The 18,829-nt window shown below is 36.3% G+C and overlaps 1 protein-coding gene across 1 annotated transcript; it reads left to right on the forward strand.

Moving 5' to 3' along the window:
• The first annotated feature begins 517 nt into the window (after positions 1–517).
• On the forward strand, positions 518–15,280 carry LOC137408033 (uncharacterized). The gene is made up of 11 exons (XM_068094423.1): positions 518–620; positions 2,277–2,600; positions 4,113–4,496; positions 5,085–5,255; positions 6,037–6,172; positions 6,599–6,747; positions 7,630–7,739; positions 12,497–12,571; positions 13,007–13,132; positions 14,814–14,943; positions 15,210–15,280. Exons 1-11 carry the CDS (start codon positions 518–520, stop codon positions 15,278–15,280), a joined length of 1,779 nt encoding a protein of 592 aa, XP_067950524.1.
• The last annotated feature ends 3,549 nt before the right edge of the window (positions 15,281–18,829 follow it).

The raw sequence follows: 18,829 nt of genomic DNA on the forward strand, positions 1-18,829 counted from the left end.
TCCCTTGTACAGTGCATTTTGGGAAGCACGAAATTTGAACAGCGCTAATCTTTTGCGTTGCCGCCAGTGACTGTCGGCGGTCCTTGGCGGTACCCGGCGCATAGGTTCCCATTTCACCGCTAATAGCCTGCGGTACTGTCGTCGCTGCTTTGCGACGTACAATATATGGGAACCAGGCTTAATACGCTAGGTATTAAACGCAGAAGCATAATATTAGATTCATGATGTGTCTCCCCAGTAAAAAGTAAGCACAAATTCTGTAGCTATCAATTGCACCAGTAAAGACATTTTTTATCGTCGGATGTAATAGATGCATGACTGTTTGATATCGAAGTGCTTGAAATAGAGCTTGCATAGAAAAGCGCAGCATCTCCCATGCCATACGTATGACATTGGTCTGAATCAGTCCTAAAGCCCCCACTAATATTATAGTACATGACGCATTGGTGTCTGCATGCACAATAATTATATTACAATAATTAATTAGTTTTATAGATTATGGAACTGTTCTTAGGACATGAATAACAAGGGACACGGTGGGGTCGATTTCTATCGTGTGTTCACATTCAATACATCCGAGACCTTCAAAGACATCATTGTAGTCAGAAAGTTTGATAGTGGTATTGGGAGTCGTTGACTTAACTGTCTTCACTTACATCAACTGGTGTATACTTTCTAGTAAAGAGTTCTAACTTGAGACAATCATCTTCCCCAATTACTGACCCGTAACCTTGTAGAAAAATCATGAACTCTAACTGCGCTGATTTTCCTCCAGCACTTACCGTGACCAGGTCTTTTCCAGCTGGAACTAATTGATGTTTGCCTTGCATAGCAAGGCACAGCATATCTAGTGTCATACATACAGCACTGATCTGGACCAGGAACTAAAGCACCTACGAATGCTATAGTAAATCATGCACCTGTGCTTGCATGCACAATAATTACATTACAAGGGGCCACACACACAGTAGGTGTGTGAGGTCCTTCCATTATAATAAATTCTGGAAAATGTAATCTGAGGTTTTTGTAAACTCTTCTATGTTATAATAGACAAGTGCTTGTAATATAAGAGTCATAATCAATGAGAGTTGAACATATTGTTGTGTCTCTAATCAACAGACAAGTGACAACCTTAAAATTCAAAGTTAAAATGGTCTGTTTGTTATATCAAAGTCTCTGAATGTTATAAAAAACTAATTATTGGATTTAGTTAATTTCAGGGCTTGATCATAAATACTAGATGGACTTACGCTAAATCAAAATTAAAATTATTTAGAAATTTAATTTACTGAGTAAAAATAATATTTATTAACTACTAATAGAGTAGTAGTTGTTTAATGTTGTTTTTATTTTTGTTTGTATACTTTGTTATTATGGCCAGCAATTGCACTTGTTCTATGCTCTGTTTAATTGTGTTTTTTTTATTCTCTTTTCAAGATAATCACCACTGTTTTGAAGATTTTTTTGACATTTTATCTAATACTTGCTGATTTTTTATTAGTTGCTTAAACTTAAAAAAGAATTAAAAACTTTCTCTTTTACAACTATTACCATTAAACCTAATTTTCTTATGGTAAAGAATTTTAAAAATGCAGAAAAAAGGTATGAAAAGCTGTTCATTATTATTTGGGAATCAACTTAAGTGAAGGAGAACTTCATACAAATTTACTGATCTAAAAAAAATTTAAGAAATTTCATTTTTAAACTATTTTTGGTTAGGGTTAAATTTACTCAAGATAGCAGAAGATAACTCCAGCTTTACAAAACCTTGAAGAACTCTATAAATGCCCGTTGTTTATTTAAATTTAAAATAAAGTCAAAAGTTAAGAAAGTGATGATTTGTTGAGCGAGTTGTATCTTGATGTTCAAGTAGTTAAAAAGTTTTGTATTGCTTGTAGTACTGTATTAACCAGGTACTATTACCAAAATGACTCAACTTTAAATGAAGACCTTGTTTGACATCACATATCACAGCACACACTCTTTAAAAACCATAAGTATTTGTTGCAAAATACCCTTCCACTGTGACGCAACACCTAAACCCAAAAAACGGAAAGTGTCTACTAGTAAGGCAATGGAGATTTATCATCAATGGTTATTTATAGGGGAGCATTTGTGAGTTAATCATAACAAAGTCTTGAAGAAACTTGGACGTACTATCAACTATAAACTAGTAAATATTATATGTTTTACTTCTATCCTTTTAGTATTTCCTTTTACTCAGTTTATACAGGTACTGAAGTTTATACTGACTGAACATTATGTTTCTGTTTCAGGTGATATAATAAATACACTGTTACCTGATGAAGGTAAGAGAGTATTTAGTGGGAGTATATCGTGTGATCAAACATATAGAATCATCATCAGCTCTATTAACTACTATACCCAGACTAGTATCCCTTGCAATATTAGTTGCCCCCCTCTTAGTGCTAGTTATCTTGATGGATCCAACACAGTCTGTCAGAATGAGAACGTTATAAGGTCATCATGTTATGCAAGGAATAGCTGTCAACTGAGTAACTTACCTCTACCAGAGGACAGATGTGGATTGTCTGACACAGTTGAAAAAGTAAAGGTTTATTATCACTGTATTCATAAAGGTTAGTTGACTTAACTCTTATATACTTGGTAAAACAACTTACAAATATGTACAAACTAGAGCTGGAACGAGACCAAGGAATGTAGGGTCGGGCCAGACTCAGGGTCAGCAATGAAGGCCAAGATTGAGTCGGGCCGGGTCAGCACGCACGATTTCTTTTATTCATTTAAGGTTAAGAGATAGTTCTATTATTGACTAATGTTGTGACATCAATAACCTAAGATAAAAGAACCCATTATAACACCAATCATTATATTTTGTAGCTTGGTTTATAGATGCAATATACAATTTATGGCTAGACATTGGTGGATCAGTGCTATTCAATGGGTGATAGATTAGTGGCATGACTTTGGCTAGAGTGTTTTATTGTTTTTATTAGATTTTATTTTTAACTCTGCTATTATAATCAACAAGAAGAGATTAGTTAAGAAATACTTTACAAATATAGAAATAGATAACCCAGCATAGTGAAAAGCAAAAATCCATCACTTCCCTAAAACTTCTGGTATTAGTGAAAGAAACTAAAATAAAATAGCTTGATTGAAGGTTCTTAGACACGCTTTTAAGTTCCTCAGGGTGCCCTCATTGTAAATGTCTCAATAGTATTGAGATGAAACCTTTTTTGTAGCTCCACTTGCTTTTGCATATTGTACAAATAACTTGGTCTTTCCCTTTCGTGACTGGCTTCTTCGTTAACTCCCAGATTGCCGACAAGTTGATTATTTCTTGCCGAAACACATTGCGAAACCTATAGTCCAAAGACTATTGTCGAAGACGTAAAAATATAGTTTTGACTCACCTTTTTTTATTTTGCTTGGTCCTTCCACGCTAGGACTAAGCGCGACTTTATTTCAATCGCACTTAAAAAGCGATATACAATCGCTCTCGTTTAGCCATAAACCTACCCATTTTTTTGTATAGGAAGACCCGAGGGTCGGGTGGCCCGACCCGGGCACCTCTGACCTGGTAGGTTAGGCCAGACGAGTTACCCGTGCCAGCTGTAGGACAAACTCCCATTTTTGAAACCAACTTGTAAGCTTTTTTATTCAATAGATGTTCTACTATACACATAATTTGAGCCTCAAGTGCTTAGTGATGATATTTCTAAAATTATATGCAGTCATTATGATACAAATAATTATTTTTGTGTTTAAAAAAGATATTAGGATAGCTGGAAACAGTTTCGGTCATATAAATTGACGGTTCTACAACCCAAAAATGTGAGAAATTGTAGATTAGTTCATTAGGCGAACGAGTGAGAGTGGAATGTGACTGTTTATGTAAAAAGTATAATCCTAATCAACAGTCTGTTCTGTTGATAGGTGCAGTTAGTCTCAAAGGGCAGTAGCATCACTCTTTTCGCAATACAAATATATGCTGCACACTACATAAAGTGAATGGAATAGTGAAAAAAAGTATTCTAGTGTTCTCTCTATCCACACTTATAGCAAAATAAGGAATGGAAAATTTCACCTTTGCATTTCTTAACATACCTTGTTCCTCTATGCTTTAGATTTAGTGTTCAACTTATGTGAAAGGAGGGCTCTTATAGTAGAGAAAGAAGCTCAAATCATACTCACCACTCCTCTGTCCTCTCAGCAGACTATGTCAAAGTCACAATGTGAATGTAACATTACATCCAAGTACCCTGATCAGTTGATCGGCTCAGCAGTAAAAATCACTCGTCAGAGAATGGCTCAACTGCTAGATGAACACTCTCTCAGTTTTATATACGGAAGTACGCCGATAACGGTCACTACTAGTTACGCTAGGCTGTATCTAGCACCTGAAAGAGTATTTTCAGTTGGTGTTTATTATACTCCAGAATTAATTATAAAGTATGATAACAGAGAAAGCCAAGATATATATTCCAAAGTATTCCTCACAATCGAACCAGGTGAGTCTATAACAATAATTAGTTAATTAATTGTCTATTAATAGACATGATGACTTTGTTAGCAATATGATGTGATCAAGGAATAGTGCCCCGAGTATTTAGTGATGATTAGTTTAGTATATTATTTTATAATTACTATCATCTAATAATTATTTAAAGTAATTGCTAAACTTCTAACCTTTTGTTAATCGTCACATCACATATAGCTTTGTAAACATGTAATGTCTCTGCGCAACAGCAAAAGCAAGATAAAATACAAAAATATATTAGACAAAACTCATCATACAAAAACATCCCTTTAAAGTACTATTTTAAAGCTTTAATTAAAAACACTTCAATTTGTTAGATTTTAGGTAGTTAAAAATATTAAAAACAGTTGAAGCTGATGTTTTTAATAATCTACATTGTATATATGCTGCGTAATTAACATCATGAAAAAAGTGATTTCTATTAGAAGATTGAACAACCTTTAGCATAACATAGATATTAGTAAAAAAAGTATTGATAAATATTATTAATTAGTTTGATAGTATTTTTATAATATAATACTGTCTTATTTTTATTAACATCCTTATTTTTTTATTTAAGGTAAAGACCTGATGATTAGCTGTAACGGAGCAGAGGTCAGCCAATCAGTAGCTAGTACTCCTCAGATAACAACACAACTGACAAGTCAGCATGTTGATAGTTCAACAGCATCTGGTATCATTTCCAGAACCACTTTCTTTCTGTCTACGTTTAATATTGCGAATCATGCAGGTTGGTGCCAACTTAACTTTTGTCTGCCACTGATCCAACACATAACTTATTGTTAACAATACTGAGGGGTACTATCAGCCTGCTCGCTTTTTTAATAGTCTCAGAAGAATTGGCTGATTACCATTTAATACTGGATGAGTCTTATAAAATGAAGGTTCTATCTGTTGGCTTTTAAATAAACTTAAGAAAGTTTGTCATTCACATGTTAGTTGACAGCAGAATCACAGCAAATGAGAAAATAGACACAATATTAATGGTGTAAATCATTTGCATACTTTTACAATTACTTACAATTCACAACATTGAAAAAATCAAGGTAAAATTTCATAAATTACCAACATTTTTATGTTCTGGGACAGAATCTTTATTATAACAATACTCTAGCAGTGTTTTGAGAAGTTGCAAGCAAAATTTAAAAGACCTTGAACTTTCAAGTATAAACCCAGTTTTGAAGACAGATAAAGATGTCTTCTGATGTATAATGTTATTCACAGTTTTTTTAACTTTACTTCAAAGATCAAGTGCTGTGATTGGGACTTGTCGGATGAGATATTATCAATAATATGTGTTTATTTTAATTTTTAATAAATTTCTAAAGCAACAATAGTACTCGAAGATTTTTTGAAAATGAAAAGGAAATTATGAAAAACTAAGATGTCATTTAAGCAAACAATAGGCTATATATTAATTTTCACAAATACATTGTAAAACTGACTATATTATACAACTAGAGTACGGTGAATCAGACCAGAAAAAAATACACTCATCATAATTATTGCAGATGACTTACTAACTTCAGAGTCTGGTAAATCAACTGATGGTCAGCTAAAGCTGGTAGTAGTTGGACTTGCGGTCACTTTGGTGGTTATGGGAATCATCTGTATAGTTTTTGTCGCTACATCGTGTATATTTAAAAGGTACGTCTTGTTACATTAGCAATTCATTTTTAGTTTGTCTCTTCTGAATAAATAATATTTGCGTCACAGTTGGTGCTTGATGCAAGAAAATATTATATTATCTTGTTAAATGTTTAGGTATGCCATACTTTAGCATAACTAGATTCTAATATCTCATATTACATGTTTAGGTATGACATACTCTCTGTTATTCATAACATGGTTGCTAAACTAAATGTTGAGAATTAAACTAAATGTTGAGGTCAACCAAGTCTGAGATGTTATAATTTTGAAGCCTTCAACTGTATAGTAACTGTGTTAGTTATTGATAACTAATAACATTCCCAGCTTACTGTTGTGAACTATAAGAATCTGGTAATCTTATTTAATGCTTAGGTATGCCATACTAATATCTGTTCACATTTTCACTTCATTGGATGCTTTCAGGAAACTTAACAGAATAACCAAAAATGGAAAAGCTAACATAGCGGGAAGCATAAATCTAGAGTTGTCTACTCTAAATCAAACTTCCCTAGAAGGTGATCCTGTGGTAACAGATCATTATGAAGAAGTTGGTAGAGCTTCTGTTGACCATGGTATGTTGTTGGCTGATAAAAGTCTTTAATTTATTGTTAAAGCCTGGTTTCCATATGACAGCGCAAGGCACGCAACTAGGTGCACGACGTCATGCGTAGGCCAGATGTGATATGGAAACGACAACGCACGACGGTCGCGCGACATGCATACGCTGATCGCAAGTATCCAACAGAATAGATCCTTGCGATGGGTGCGTGCGATTATGTATCCCACAATACACCGCTAGACCTTTTCAATCTATCCCACAATTCCAGCGAAGGGCTTTGTTCCGAAGAAATCGGTCTCCCGTACGAAAGAGTAAGCCTGATTTTTATATGACAGCGTAATTTCGCAACGGAGGTCTGTTTTTCCGAAGAAATATGTCTCTCCTACGAAAAAGGAAGGAAAATATCCACCCTGTCCAATGCAAGCATGGAGCTTACACGTGATATGGAAACGCTGCCTCGCGGCCCAAGAAATGCATTGTGCACAATCACTGGGTCGTGCGCGATCATTGCGCTGTCATATGGAAACCAGGCTTAATAGTTGGTGAAAGACTAATTAATGCTACAAGTTGATAGCATGAGCTTCTAGTAGTATTCTAAGTGATATACGTTTGACTTAGAGCAGCTTTAGTAGCTAATGGTTAATCAAGTTGTAACAATAGCAATATAGCAAATGACTAATAATTAGCCATTGCATAAGCCTTCAGTTCTCATGCTAATGGATGAGCTATATTTTCTGTCATAGTATTATTATTTGGTACTATTAATTTGGTACTAATTAATTTGGTACTACTAATTTGGTACTAGAACAAATTTTGTTACAACTTACTGTGATTAATTTCTATTTTTGCAAAACACTCAGAGTAGGGTTAAATGCTAACACATTTAAATTTATAGTGGGAAATGCAGATGAAGAACCTTATCTAACAGCTGTTTCTGTCACTAACATCTCATCACCTACCAGATACCTATCTCAGAGACAAGGGAACAATAGCATTAGCAATCCGGTTGGTAACTTGTTTGCTTTTACTTATATTTGTGCCCATGAATAAGTCTTTGAAAGGTTGTACAGCTGGTTTGGCAGAGCTACAAAATTATTACTGCTCTTCTCACTTCTAACTTGACAAACATTTGTCAGCTTCAACGACTGTATGTAGAAGTTTTAACGAGTATAACCTTATTAGACTCCTACATGTCAGTAGTATGTAGAGAGCAGATCTACACAAAAAAGTGACGGATCCAGCCGGGGGATAGAAAAAGGGGGTTGCGAATTAAATTGGCTAGGGGTGTAGATTGAATTGCGTGGAGTTGAATGAGATGTTGGGGTTTGGGAGGAAATTGTGGTGTAGAGTAGGGGGTTGAATTCGAGGGGGTATGGATCCACTCCTGGCGTAATCGGCGGATTATCTGTGGATGAGTCATCCGATTAGTGGGGGTATGAGTCATCCGATTAAACGTGGATTATCGCGGGATTAGTCGGGGGAATCGTTGCGGATTAGTCGGCCGAATCGTCGCGAATTATCGGTGGATTAGTGGGGGTGAATATCTGGGACATCGAGGGCTGGTTGGTTTTCCGGAGTGGATCTCGCGGATTATCGAGGAGAGCGAGAGATTACCGGATGAGTGAGGGGGTTAATATCTGGGACACCGAGGGGTTGATTTTCTGGAGATTGTTATATATTTGAAACATTGAATATATATGAGAAAGTGTTTATGTACAAAGTTATTTTTTTGAAGATTTGATGTTTTTGTAATGTTGAAGCTCTTGAATGGTTAAGAATTTTAAGGATTTTATTTTCGGTTTTTTTTTGTATATATGTAAGATTGAAATTTGTTGGAGAAATTAATATGTTGAATGAAAGATCAGTTTTATTACAAAATTATTCACTTTAAAATTGAGAATTATTCCATGAAGTAGTAAAGCACCCATAGATCTTTTAATTAGATTAAACTAGTAGACTTGCTAGTTCCATGCACTGTGAGAGATCATCATGAGTAATCAGTATATTGAGAATTATTCCATGAAGTAGTAAAGCACCCATAGATCCTTTTATTAGATTAAACTAGTAGACTTGCTAGTTCCATGCACTGTGAGAGATCATCATGAGTAATCAGTATATTGAGAGTTATTCCATGAAGTGGTAAAGCACCCATAGATCCTTTAATTAGATTAAACTAGTAGACTTGCTAGTTCCATGCACTGTGAGAGATCATCATGAGTAATCAGTATATTGAGAATTATTCCATGAAGTGGTAAAGCACCCATGGATCCTTTAAATAGATTAAACTAGTAGACTTGCTAGTTCCATGCACTGTGAGGGATCATCATGAGTAATCAGTATATTGAGAATTATTCCATGAAGTGGTAAAGCACCAATAGATCCTTTAATTAGATTAAACTAGTAGACTTGCTAGTTCCATGCACTGCAAAAGATCATCATGAGTAATCAGTATATTGAGAATTATTCCATGAAGTAGTAAAGCACCCATAGATCCTTTTATTAGATTAAACTAGTAGACTTGCTAGTTCCATGCACTGTGAGAGATCATCATGAGTAATCAGTATATTGAGAGTTATTCCATGAAGTGGTAAAGCACCCATAGATCCTTTAATTAGATTAAACTAGTAGACTTGCTAGTTCCATGCACTGTGAGAGATCATCATGAGTAATCAGTATATTGAGAATTATTCCATGAAGTGGTAAAGCACCCATGGATCCTTTAAATAGATTAAACTAGTAGACTTGCTAGTTCCATGCACTGTGAGGGATCATCATGAGTAATCAGTATATTGAGAATTATTCCATGAAGTGGTAAAGCACCAATAGATCCTTTAATTAGATTAAACTAGTAGACTTGCTAGTTCCATGCACTGCGAAAGATCATCATGAGTAATCAGTATATTGAGAATTATTCCATGAAGTAGTAAAGCACCCATGGATCCTTTAAATAGATTAAACTAGTAGACTTGCTAGTTCCATGCACTGTGAGGGATCATCATGAGTAATCAGTATATTGAGAATTATTCCATGAAGTGGTAAAGCACCCATGGATCCTTTAAATAGATTAAACTAGTAGACTTGCTAGTTCCATGCACTGTGAGGGATCATCATGAGTAATCAGTATATTGAGAATTATTCCATGAAGTGGTAAAGCACCAATAGATCCTTTTATTAGATTAAACTAGTAGACTTGCTAGTTCCATGCACTGTGAGAGATCATCATGAGTAATCAGTATATTGAGAATTATTCCATGAAGTGGTAAAGCACCAATAGATCCTTTAATTAGATTAAACTAGTAGACTTGCTAGTTCCATGCACTGTGAGAGATCATCATGAGTAATCAGTATATTGAGAATTATTCCATGAAGTGCTAAAGCACCCATGGATCCTTTAATTAGATTAAACTAGTAGACTTGCTAGTTCCATGCACTGTGAGGGATCATCATGAGTAATCAGTATATTGAGAATTATTCCATGAAGTGGTAAAGCACCCATGGATCCTTTAATTAGATTAAACTAGTAGACTTGCTAGTTCCATGCACTGTGAGAGATCATCATGAGTAATCAGTATATTGAGAATTATTCCATGAAGTACTAAAGCACCCATAGATCCTTTAATTAGATTAAACTAGTAGACTTGCTAGTTCCATGCACTGACACTGAACTACTTGGGAGACTAAATGAGTCAGAGCTGATAACAAATCCAATTGATAAAATTCTGAAATAAGTATATCTTGAAGTGGTGTTTGAGATTTTGCAAATGCTCTATTCGGTTATAAGTCGAAGTTACAGATTATGATTCACCATTCATAAAATGAAGGTAGGTTTGCGCAACAAGATAGACAGACTATAGGCGACATCACGTGACTTGAGGTAGGATGAGAGTTCAGTTATGGTTGTAAAGGCAAAGCCATTACGTAAACAGAAGTAGGTGCGTACGCTTGCTGATCCAATCATTAGCTGCATCCTATACATCAACAATGGTAGAGCACGTGCTTTTGTTTACGTTTTGACTACAACAATACGGTGGACTGCTCGAGTGGTCATTAGTTAATAACAGAGAATGTACGTATCGCCTCTACCCTATCTATCTCATTGGGTTGATGTAATTTTCCTGTTCATCAAGAAGAGATGAATCTTAAAATGGAATCCAAAACTTGAAAAACTTCTCAGTTGCTATCTATATGATGTAACCAATGACAAAAGCTGAACGACAAACGAATTTAATATTTTGAATAATTACAAAAAAAATTCACTCATTCAAATATTCCCCCAACTAATCCAAATAACACCAGAATCTACTCGCATCACATTCTAACTGATATCTTCAAAATATGGAAAAGACTATGAAGTGATATATAACACACAATCTTTCGATAAAATCATGACAAAATACTTTCGGTAAAGAGAACCCTGTTATCATTCATCAATCTTTGAGAGAATAAATGATACATACTACATTTATTCAAAACAATACATATATTCATTTTCTTTATATTCTCTTCAAAACGAATACTTACCTATACCTACCTTAGTACAATTCCTCCATCTGTCCATTGGGCCTTCTTTTTTTTGCTCATCCCTCTATTTACTGGGCAAGAGACTGTTATGGAATGGTTAAGCCAAACCAAACAGGAGAATTCCATAGGCAAGCCTAGGAAAACAGTCAGGTCGAAAGCCAAGGCGCTTGTCCACACGACAGCCTGAACACAGCGACACTCAACGAACTTAATCGCGAGTAGCCGGCTAACAGAATTCTAGCTGAAGCATACAAGCCTTATGGTATCAACGCTCGATTGCCCCAAAATCTCAATCTGTATATAAGTAGGCATCAGGAGCAGGACTAAGTGATGAAAAGGAAAATTACACTGAGCAAGCTTCTTATACAGGGTATTGAAGAATAGTGGCGTATCCAACAGAATCAATGAAGCGAAAATAGTAAACAGATTTTCGCGAAATTGAATTTCGCAAAAGTGAATTTCGCGAAATTACACATTATATATTTATTATATAGTCAACTTTCGCGAAATTGAATTTCGCGAAAGTGAATTTCGCGAAATTCAATTTCGCGAAATTACACATTATATATATTATATAGTCAACTTTCGCGAAATTGAATTTCGCGAAAGTGAATTTCGCGAAATTACACATTATATATTATATAGTCAACTTTCGCGAAATTGAATTTCGCGAAAGTGAATTTCGCGAAATTGAATTTCGCGAAATCTGTTTATATATATCATTAGGTCACAAAATTAATGAACCACGACAACACTTCTACTTGTTATAAAACCTTCGAGCGAATATGCCTTTTCAATTCAGTTCATAACTTCACAATGAGTACTAGAGACAACAGAAAAAGGATATTTCAAGAACGATTACAATGTGCAGATAAATGTGTGAAGCGATGGGGTTACTGCTCTCATGGAATGGAAATAAGCGACCGGAAGCGAAAAGCTTGTCGATTTCTCTTACGTGAAAAGTTCTATCAAGATCTCAACGAAAGATTACGGTTTACAGTAAGTACTACAAATTCAATCTAGATGTTATGTAGGAATGTTACAATGAATCTTCTCTTCTGAGTAGTAACTATGTGTTCTAGGCTGATTGTATTCATTGCAATTGCAAACTCCAATATCTTAGCAAAGTGTATGTTATATCCCTACTCAGATTAAAACAGATGAATTTGGTTCTTCGGAGTTAATTGAATGAGTTGGTTTGAATGTATATTGTAGTCCAACTGTAATCAATGCTATTGTAGATTCCCATATCTCACCAGCAAAATGGATATATCCCTAAACATACTCAGAAAAGGATGGAAGAATTTGCTTCTTCAGTAAGTATTACATGTATTTATTTCCTTAGTTCAACTGAATGAACTAATTTGTCTGAATGTTTTAGTTTTACTATAAGTCCTATTTTGTCATAGTCTGTCTGTATGTCCTATTGGCATAATCTTTCAGAAATATTGTTGAATTTCATAGTACGTGAAGTTGAGTCCTCGGAAGCTCCAATAACATAATATTTTCTTTTAAAAAGTGGTGGATCCATAACAGTGGTGGATAATTTCAGAATTTATGAAGTTTACAATCGAAGTGAATAATAAGAGGTTCTTACTTTAACCGAATTATCTAATCAGTCTGTAAACCCTATCGAGATTATCGAGCTCCAACTGACTTTATATACCATCCCTTCCGTAGCTCATCTCCTATATCATACTACCACTCAATATATATTCGAGTTCTAAAAATAACGTATAATTCCATTGCAGACACGTCATTCTCATTCGGGAACGGCAAAGAAAGAGAAGACGTACGAACGCCAACGCTCTCGCAAACCGTCCGCCAACCCGCCGCCACCGAGCTCCCCATCAACCCCTAAAACGGCCCAGAAGGATGTAGTAGTCATGGGACATGAAGAAGCAAGCAGATTTTACGAGAGTTCGGCACAATGCAAAAAGGATCCTGCTATCATAGCTATTTCCGATGACGATGAGTGATTGATGAACAACTCGATACAAACTTCATTTTAAAGATTGTACATGAACATTTTCTTATATATATATTCAATGTTTCATTTATACTATATTATCTTTATTGTGACCTATCTACTTGAACATTTTCATATATTTCAAGTTAAACATAAACTATTTTATTTTTATTGAAACGAAATGATGATGGAAATAATGAATAATACATATAAATATATCTTTTAAAGTGAATAATTTTGTAATAAAACTGATCTTTCATTCAACATATTAATTTCTCCAACAAATTTCAATCTTACATATATACAAAAAAAAAAACCGAAAATAAAGTCCTTAAAATTCTTAACCATTCAAGAGCTTCAACATTACAAAAACATCAAATCTTCAAAAAAATAAGTTTGTACATAAACACTTTCTCATATATATTCAATGTTTCAAATATATAACAATCTCCAGAAAATCAACCCCTCGGTGTCCCAGATATTAACCCCCTCACTCATCCGGTAATCTCTCGCTCTCCTCGATAATCCGCGAGATCCACTTCGGAAAACCAACCAGCCCTCGATGTGCCAGATATTCACCCCCACTAATCCACCGATAATCCGTGACGATTCGGCCGACTAATCCGCAACGATTCCCCCGACTAATCCCGCGATAATCCACGTTTAATCGGATGACTCATACCCCCACTAATCGGATGACTCATCCACAGATAATCCGCCGATTACGCCAGGAGCGGATCCATACCCCCTTGAATTCAACCCCCTACTCTACACCACAATTTCCCCCCAAACTCCAACATCTCATTCAACTCCACGCAATTCAATCTACACCCCTAGCCAATTTAATTTGCAACCCCCTTTTTCTATCCCCCCCCCCCCCCCCCCCCCGCTGGATCCGTCACTTTTTTGTGTAGATCTGCTCTCTACATACTACTCATGTCAATCCTTATCAAAGCCATTAGGAGCTAGCATGAATAGAGTACATATTCACCTGACAATCTGATCTGAAGAATCCTTTTATTGTTTTTACATCATCGATTTACTTCAATTCATTTCATAATTAACTTAGTATCATCAAATGACATGCATCAGTGGCAGATGACAAAAGACTAAGAAAAACCACTCGAAAGAAAGCAACTCCAAACATTGTGTAGCAGCACCATACATACTTTGTACTGTACAATTACCTAGTTATCTTCATGTATAAATTTCAATGTTTGTCTGTCATTTGTCCAGTTATAGCCATAAAGTTTTAGCAATGGAAAATCACCTTCATACTGAATTTAAACTCGTGACATTCAAATCAAAAATCTACTAACAAGCGAGTAACAACAAGATTATTATTAAACTCCCTCCCACAATGCTGGAAAGGGATACAATGCTCGCTATCGCAGTTTACGGTTATTCCTTATAACTATTAGTAAAATTGAAACCAAAAACAGATAGGTAATAAAAGTGAAATAGTGAAATACATACTATAACTTAGCTTTAAGTATGTGTTTAGTAAGCTAAAATTATTTAATTCAAATTTAAAGTTTATGTCATACTTCTGTCTCAAAGGTATGTCTAGTAATATATGGTTTGGTTAGAAAAGCTTTAGCAATACTTATTATGAGAAAGAGTCCAGTAGTGACGTCCAGTCAGCTCGGCTTCAGTATTCAGAATCTCTCCAGCTAGCCAACACTCTCGTGATAATCTTCAGCCTCGTTGGAGGTCAAGGTTACTCTTACATCTCCTTTTCAAGTTTTTTCTTCCTATTGTTTCAAGTAGAAAGTGTAAACACTCTCACTAAAACATAGAAGCGAGCTAAGCGCCAAAACTCAGTTTTATTAAAGGTGGGCCAATATCAGGAGTACAATGAGTAGGTACATAACATAAGGTAAACACTACACTGGTGAGTCCTCACTTACACATAACAAAACATACATTGATTCCTGCGATATATAAAAATAACTGAACAGACCAATATATCTCTTGCTATACAGACAAGGAGAAGATGCAAGCCCACACTCGCTACACGGTTAGTGTTGGTACGCAGTGGGATGATGTTTTGTGACCTCTATAACGTCGATGGCGTTCGCTCTTTTGATCTCATATGTGTCCAGTCAGTAACAATCATTCTGAATGGGTGTAAGCTTTCCACTAAGAATCAATCTTTGATACTGTAACCATGCCTCCTCCCAGCGAAAGTACACTTACGTATGTAGGAAGTGGCCATGCCATGTAGACTTTAAAGTTGGGGATTTTTTGGTTTTCAATTACAGACATGCTCTTAATTCTCTAGTTGTAGTCATTGCAGAAGTCTTTTCTAATATGATGAATATCAGTCTTGCATCTTAGATGCCTGTTATACAGGTGAAAGTTAAGAGGGTACACTATGCAAAATATTTGGAAAACTTTGTACGTTCAGGTGAGCAACCGCCATGGATCTACCAAAGTCAAATAAATGCTGAGGTCTCTTAAAAGCAGTACACACTTGTGCCTATTTGTAGCCAATCTGATAAGCCTTACCGGTTCTATGTGAACGTAATTAATGGAGTAAGCAAGTCGTCTCTGGTCCTATTTCACATAGTCTGCAAGCATAGGCTTGTCGGCTCTGGAGAAACAGATCGTGATCCAATCAGGGTCAACCAACTCCTTCTTAATAGAATTACCTATCACATGTCTCTATACCTGTAGAAACAAAATGCAATGTTCAAAGACCCTTGAAAAAGATTGGCAGACTGATATACCACTTGAGTTATTCTCAAGTAAGTCTGCGGAAAGGCTTAAACAGCCTACCGCTTCTCGTTGTGGTAAGCTTCTGAAGACCGCTCTGCAGTTATGCACTTGATGCCGTGATGCAATGCAGTGATTTTTTCTTTTGTCAGCGACTAGTATGGCTCAGCAGACTTGGGTTCAGCTAATGGTTCTTATAGTGGCATTGACCTTGGTACGGTTGGTGTTGGCACCAATACTAGACTCTGCAAGCCAGGATTTGGGGAGGTCACGCCTACCATTTTAGGTGCTTGAAAGGTATGCGGTATTTGATCTTTCAATCTTCTTGTGACTTCTTTGTTAACAGAGACTTGTTTCTCTGAAGTAGTGTGTCTCTGTCACTTTCAGCCACTTCCTTGCAGCGTTGAGTCTCAAACACTGTTGCTTTTACTGCCTTCCTACCTGCGTCATGAACGATTACCTTTTGAGATATGCCTAATGGTTCTTTTTTCCGTATAGCATGCCTCCTGTCATACCAAGTTTTTTGTATCTGCTTTCGCTACAACTCAAACTTTTGCAGTCTAGCCTGGTTAGTTCTGTTGTTGGGGGTTATTCCCATATAATTCATAGATCTTTTAAACAATAGCTGTGCGGGTGAATAACCATTCGCTAGGGGTGTGTCTCGATACAAGCATAGTCAACCTGTATATTCAAGTTCTTGTTCATCAATGACTTTATTGTCCTCAGGGCTTGTTCCGTCTTTTCGTTTTTAAGGGTATCTAAGGAAACTGGAAATGTGTTAAATGTATAGCTTGTCTACAAAAGATATGGAGTTTGTGACAAAAAATGAGGCCCATTGTCACTTATAATTGTATTTGGGAGCTGATGAGGTTGAACAACCCTTCAAGCTTTTGGACTACCGACTGTGAGTCGATCATCGCATCTAGTGTGTGTACTGAGAGATACTGTATCTGCTATAGTGGTCTACTACTACAAGATATGTTCTTTGATGTTTCACAAAAAGGTATATTGCCAGCCTCCACTAGGGCCTCTCTGATATTGGCGTTAAAACTAGAGGCTCTTGTGGTATTAGGCTAAATTTTTTGCAATTACTACAGCTTTTTGACTATAATTTTGATGTTGGAAGTCATATCTGGCCGTCATATGGGTTTCAAAGCTCTTCTGATGCCTTTTGTTCACCTTGATAGCCAGCGTGTGTTTTTATTAAAGTCCTGTTCCTCTCTATGCCGGTTTTAAACACCCGGTTTTGAAACAATACCACATCACCTGTGTTAAAAAAGCCCAAAATGTGTAGATGTTCCAAGCCTCATCTATAACCTCTTTGCTTGGCGGCCATCCTTTATAAATATACCTTAGAATAATTTAGCCTGCCTCGTATCTGATTACAACAGCCTTAATGCATTCAAGTCTCTTAGGCAATATGACCAGATCGGCTACCAGGGTCCAGAGTATCGGGGGTCTTGCCAGATTTCTACCATGATTCTGTTAGCTGTTGTGGGAGACGTTTACAGGGCATCAGCTGGCACCAGTTTGATACCTGGAGTTTATATAATCTTGCAAGTGTGCGGCATCATCTTTAGTCTGAATGGCTGCACTCTGAGTAGCAGCTTGACAAGTTCCTTGCTCCTGAGCATGGCTAGTAGTGGTTTATGATCCGTTTTCATTAAAAAAAAATTTCTGTGATATAATAGTTGTAATCAATGATGTCTCTCAGAAATTTTGACTCCTTGACTTTGAACTCACACTTTGCTTCATTCAAGGTCACTCCTGCTTCTCGAAGTTTTTCTAGAATTCTTCACTGATGATTGTTGCGTTGCTTACAGTTAGTTTGGTGTACTAGGATATAGTCTATGTGACAAAATATGCCTTTGAGGTCTACCAGTGTCTTTTGCCTCTCCCTTTGAAAAATTTTAGACAATGAAGCTATTTCGAATGATAGCCTTTTATAGTAGTAGCATCCAAATGGTGTGATAAATGTAGCAAGCTGTTGTGACTCCTCATGTAAATGCATTTGTCACTAGCCGCTGTTGATGTCTCACTTACTGAAAATTGTTGAGTTTCCTAATTCACTCAATGTCTCTTCAGGTATTGACAATGATTGGTATTCTCTTTTTACCAATTTATTTAAGATAATAAAATATATGCATTCTCTTTACTGGCCATACTTTGGAACTGTGATGCGTGGGGCACACGATTCTGTAGGTTCTTCAATTTTGGCGATGACTCCTAATCTTTTTATTCTGTTTAGCTACTCAAGCTGTGGATTTTTCAAGTGACGGCCACTCTCTTAGGACACTTTGAGCAAATAGAACTGCCTGGTCGTTTATATTGATTTTTAGCTTGCCACCCATAAACCTTAAACCCTTAAGTGGATTTGAAAAACTCACTTTATGTCCAGTCACTTATCTCTTCAGAGTTTGCGCTGTCCATGAAACATAGCAAGACTTGTTACAGAATTGCTGGGTTACCAAGCATTGGAGGGATTAAACCATCTAAACAAATAAACTGCCTCCATGGTCTCAGTGTCTCCAACTTGTAAAGCAATCTCTGTATGTCCGGTCACCGTTGCGTAATGTTTTTTCTATCCCGCTTAAAGATTGTGTTAGACAGCCCAACTTTTTGAAATAGTCCTCGTATGTTTGTGGGAACCACTGTGACTACGGCGTCTGTGTCGAGCTTGGAATTGACTGGGTGTGAGTCTAAGCTCCCTTTTACAAGCCATGTTTGTCTCTTGAACACAGTTAATCAGCACACTGTCTAGTCACAGCGATTCTTATGAGCTTGAGAACAGCCCATCTAAGGCATCATCCGATGTGTGTGTACGGTGTGCAGTGTGCGGTGTGCAGTATGCGGTGTGTGGTGTTGGGGTGTATTGTGGTGTGGTTTG

The sequence above is a fragment of the Watersipora subatra genome, chromosome 11, assembly GCF_963576615.1.
Source record: "Watersipora subatra chromosome 11, tzWatSuba1.1, whole genome shotgun sequence".
Classification (NCBI taxonomy): Eukaryota; Metazoa; Bryozoa; class Gymnolaemata; order Cheilostomatida; family Watersiporidae; genus Watersipora; species Watersipora subatra.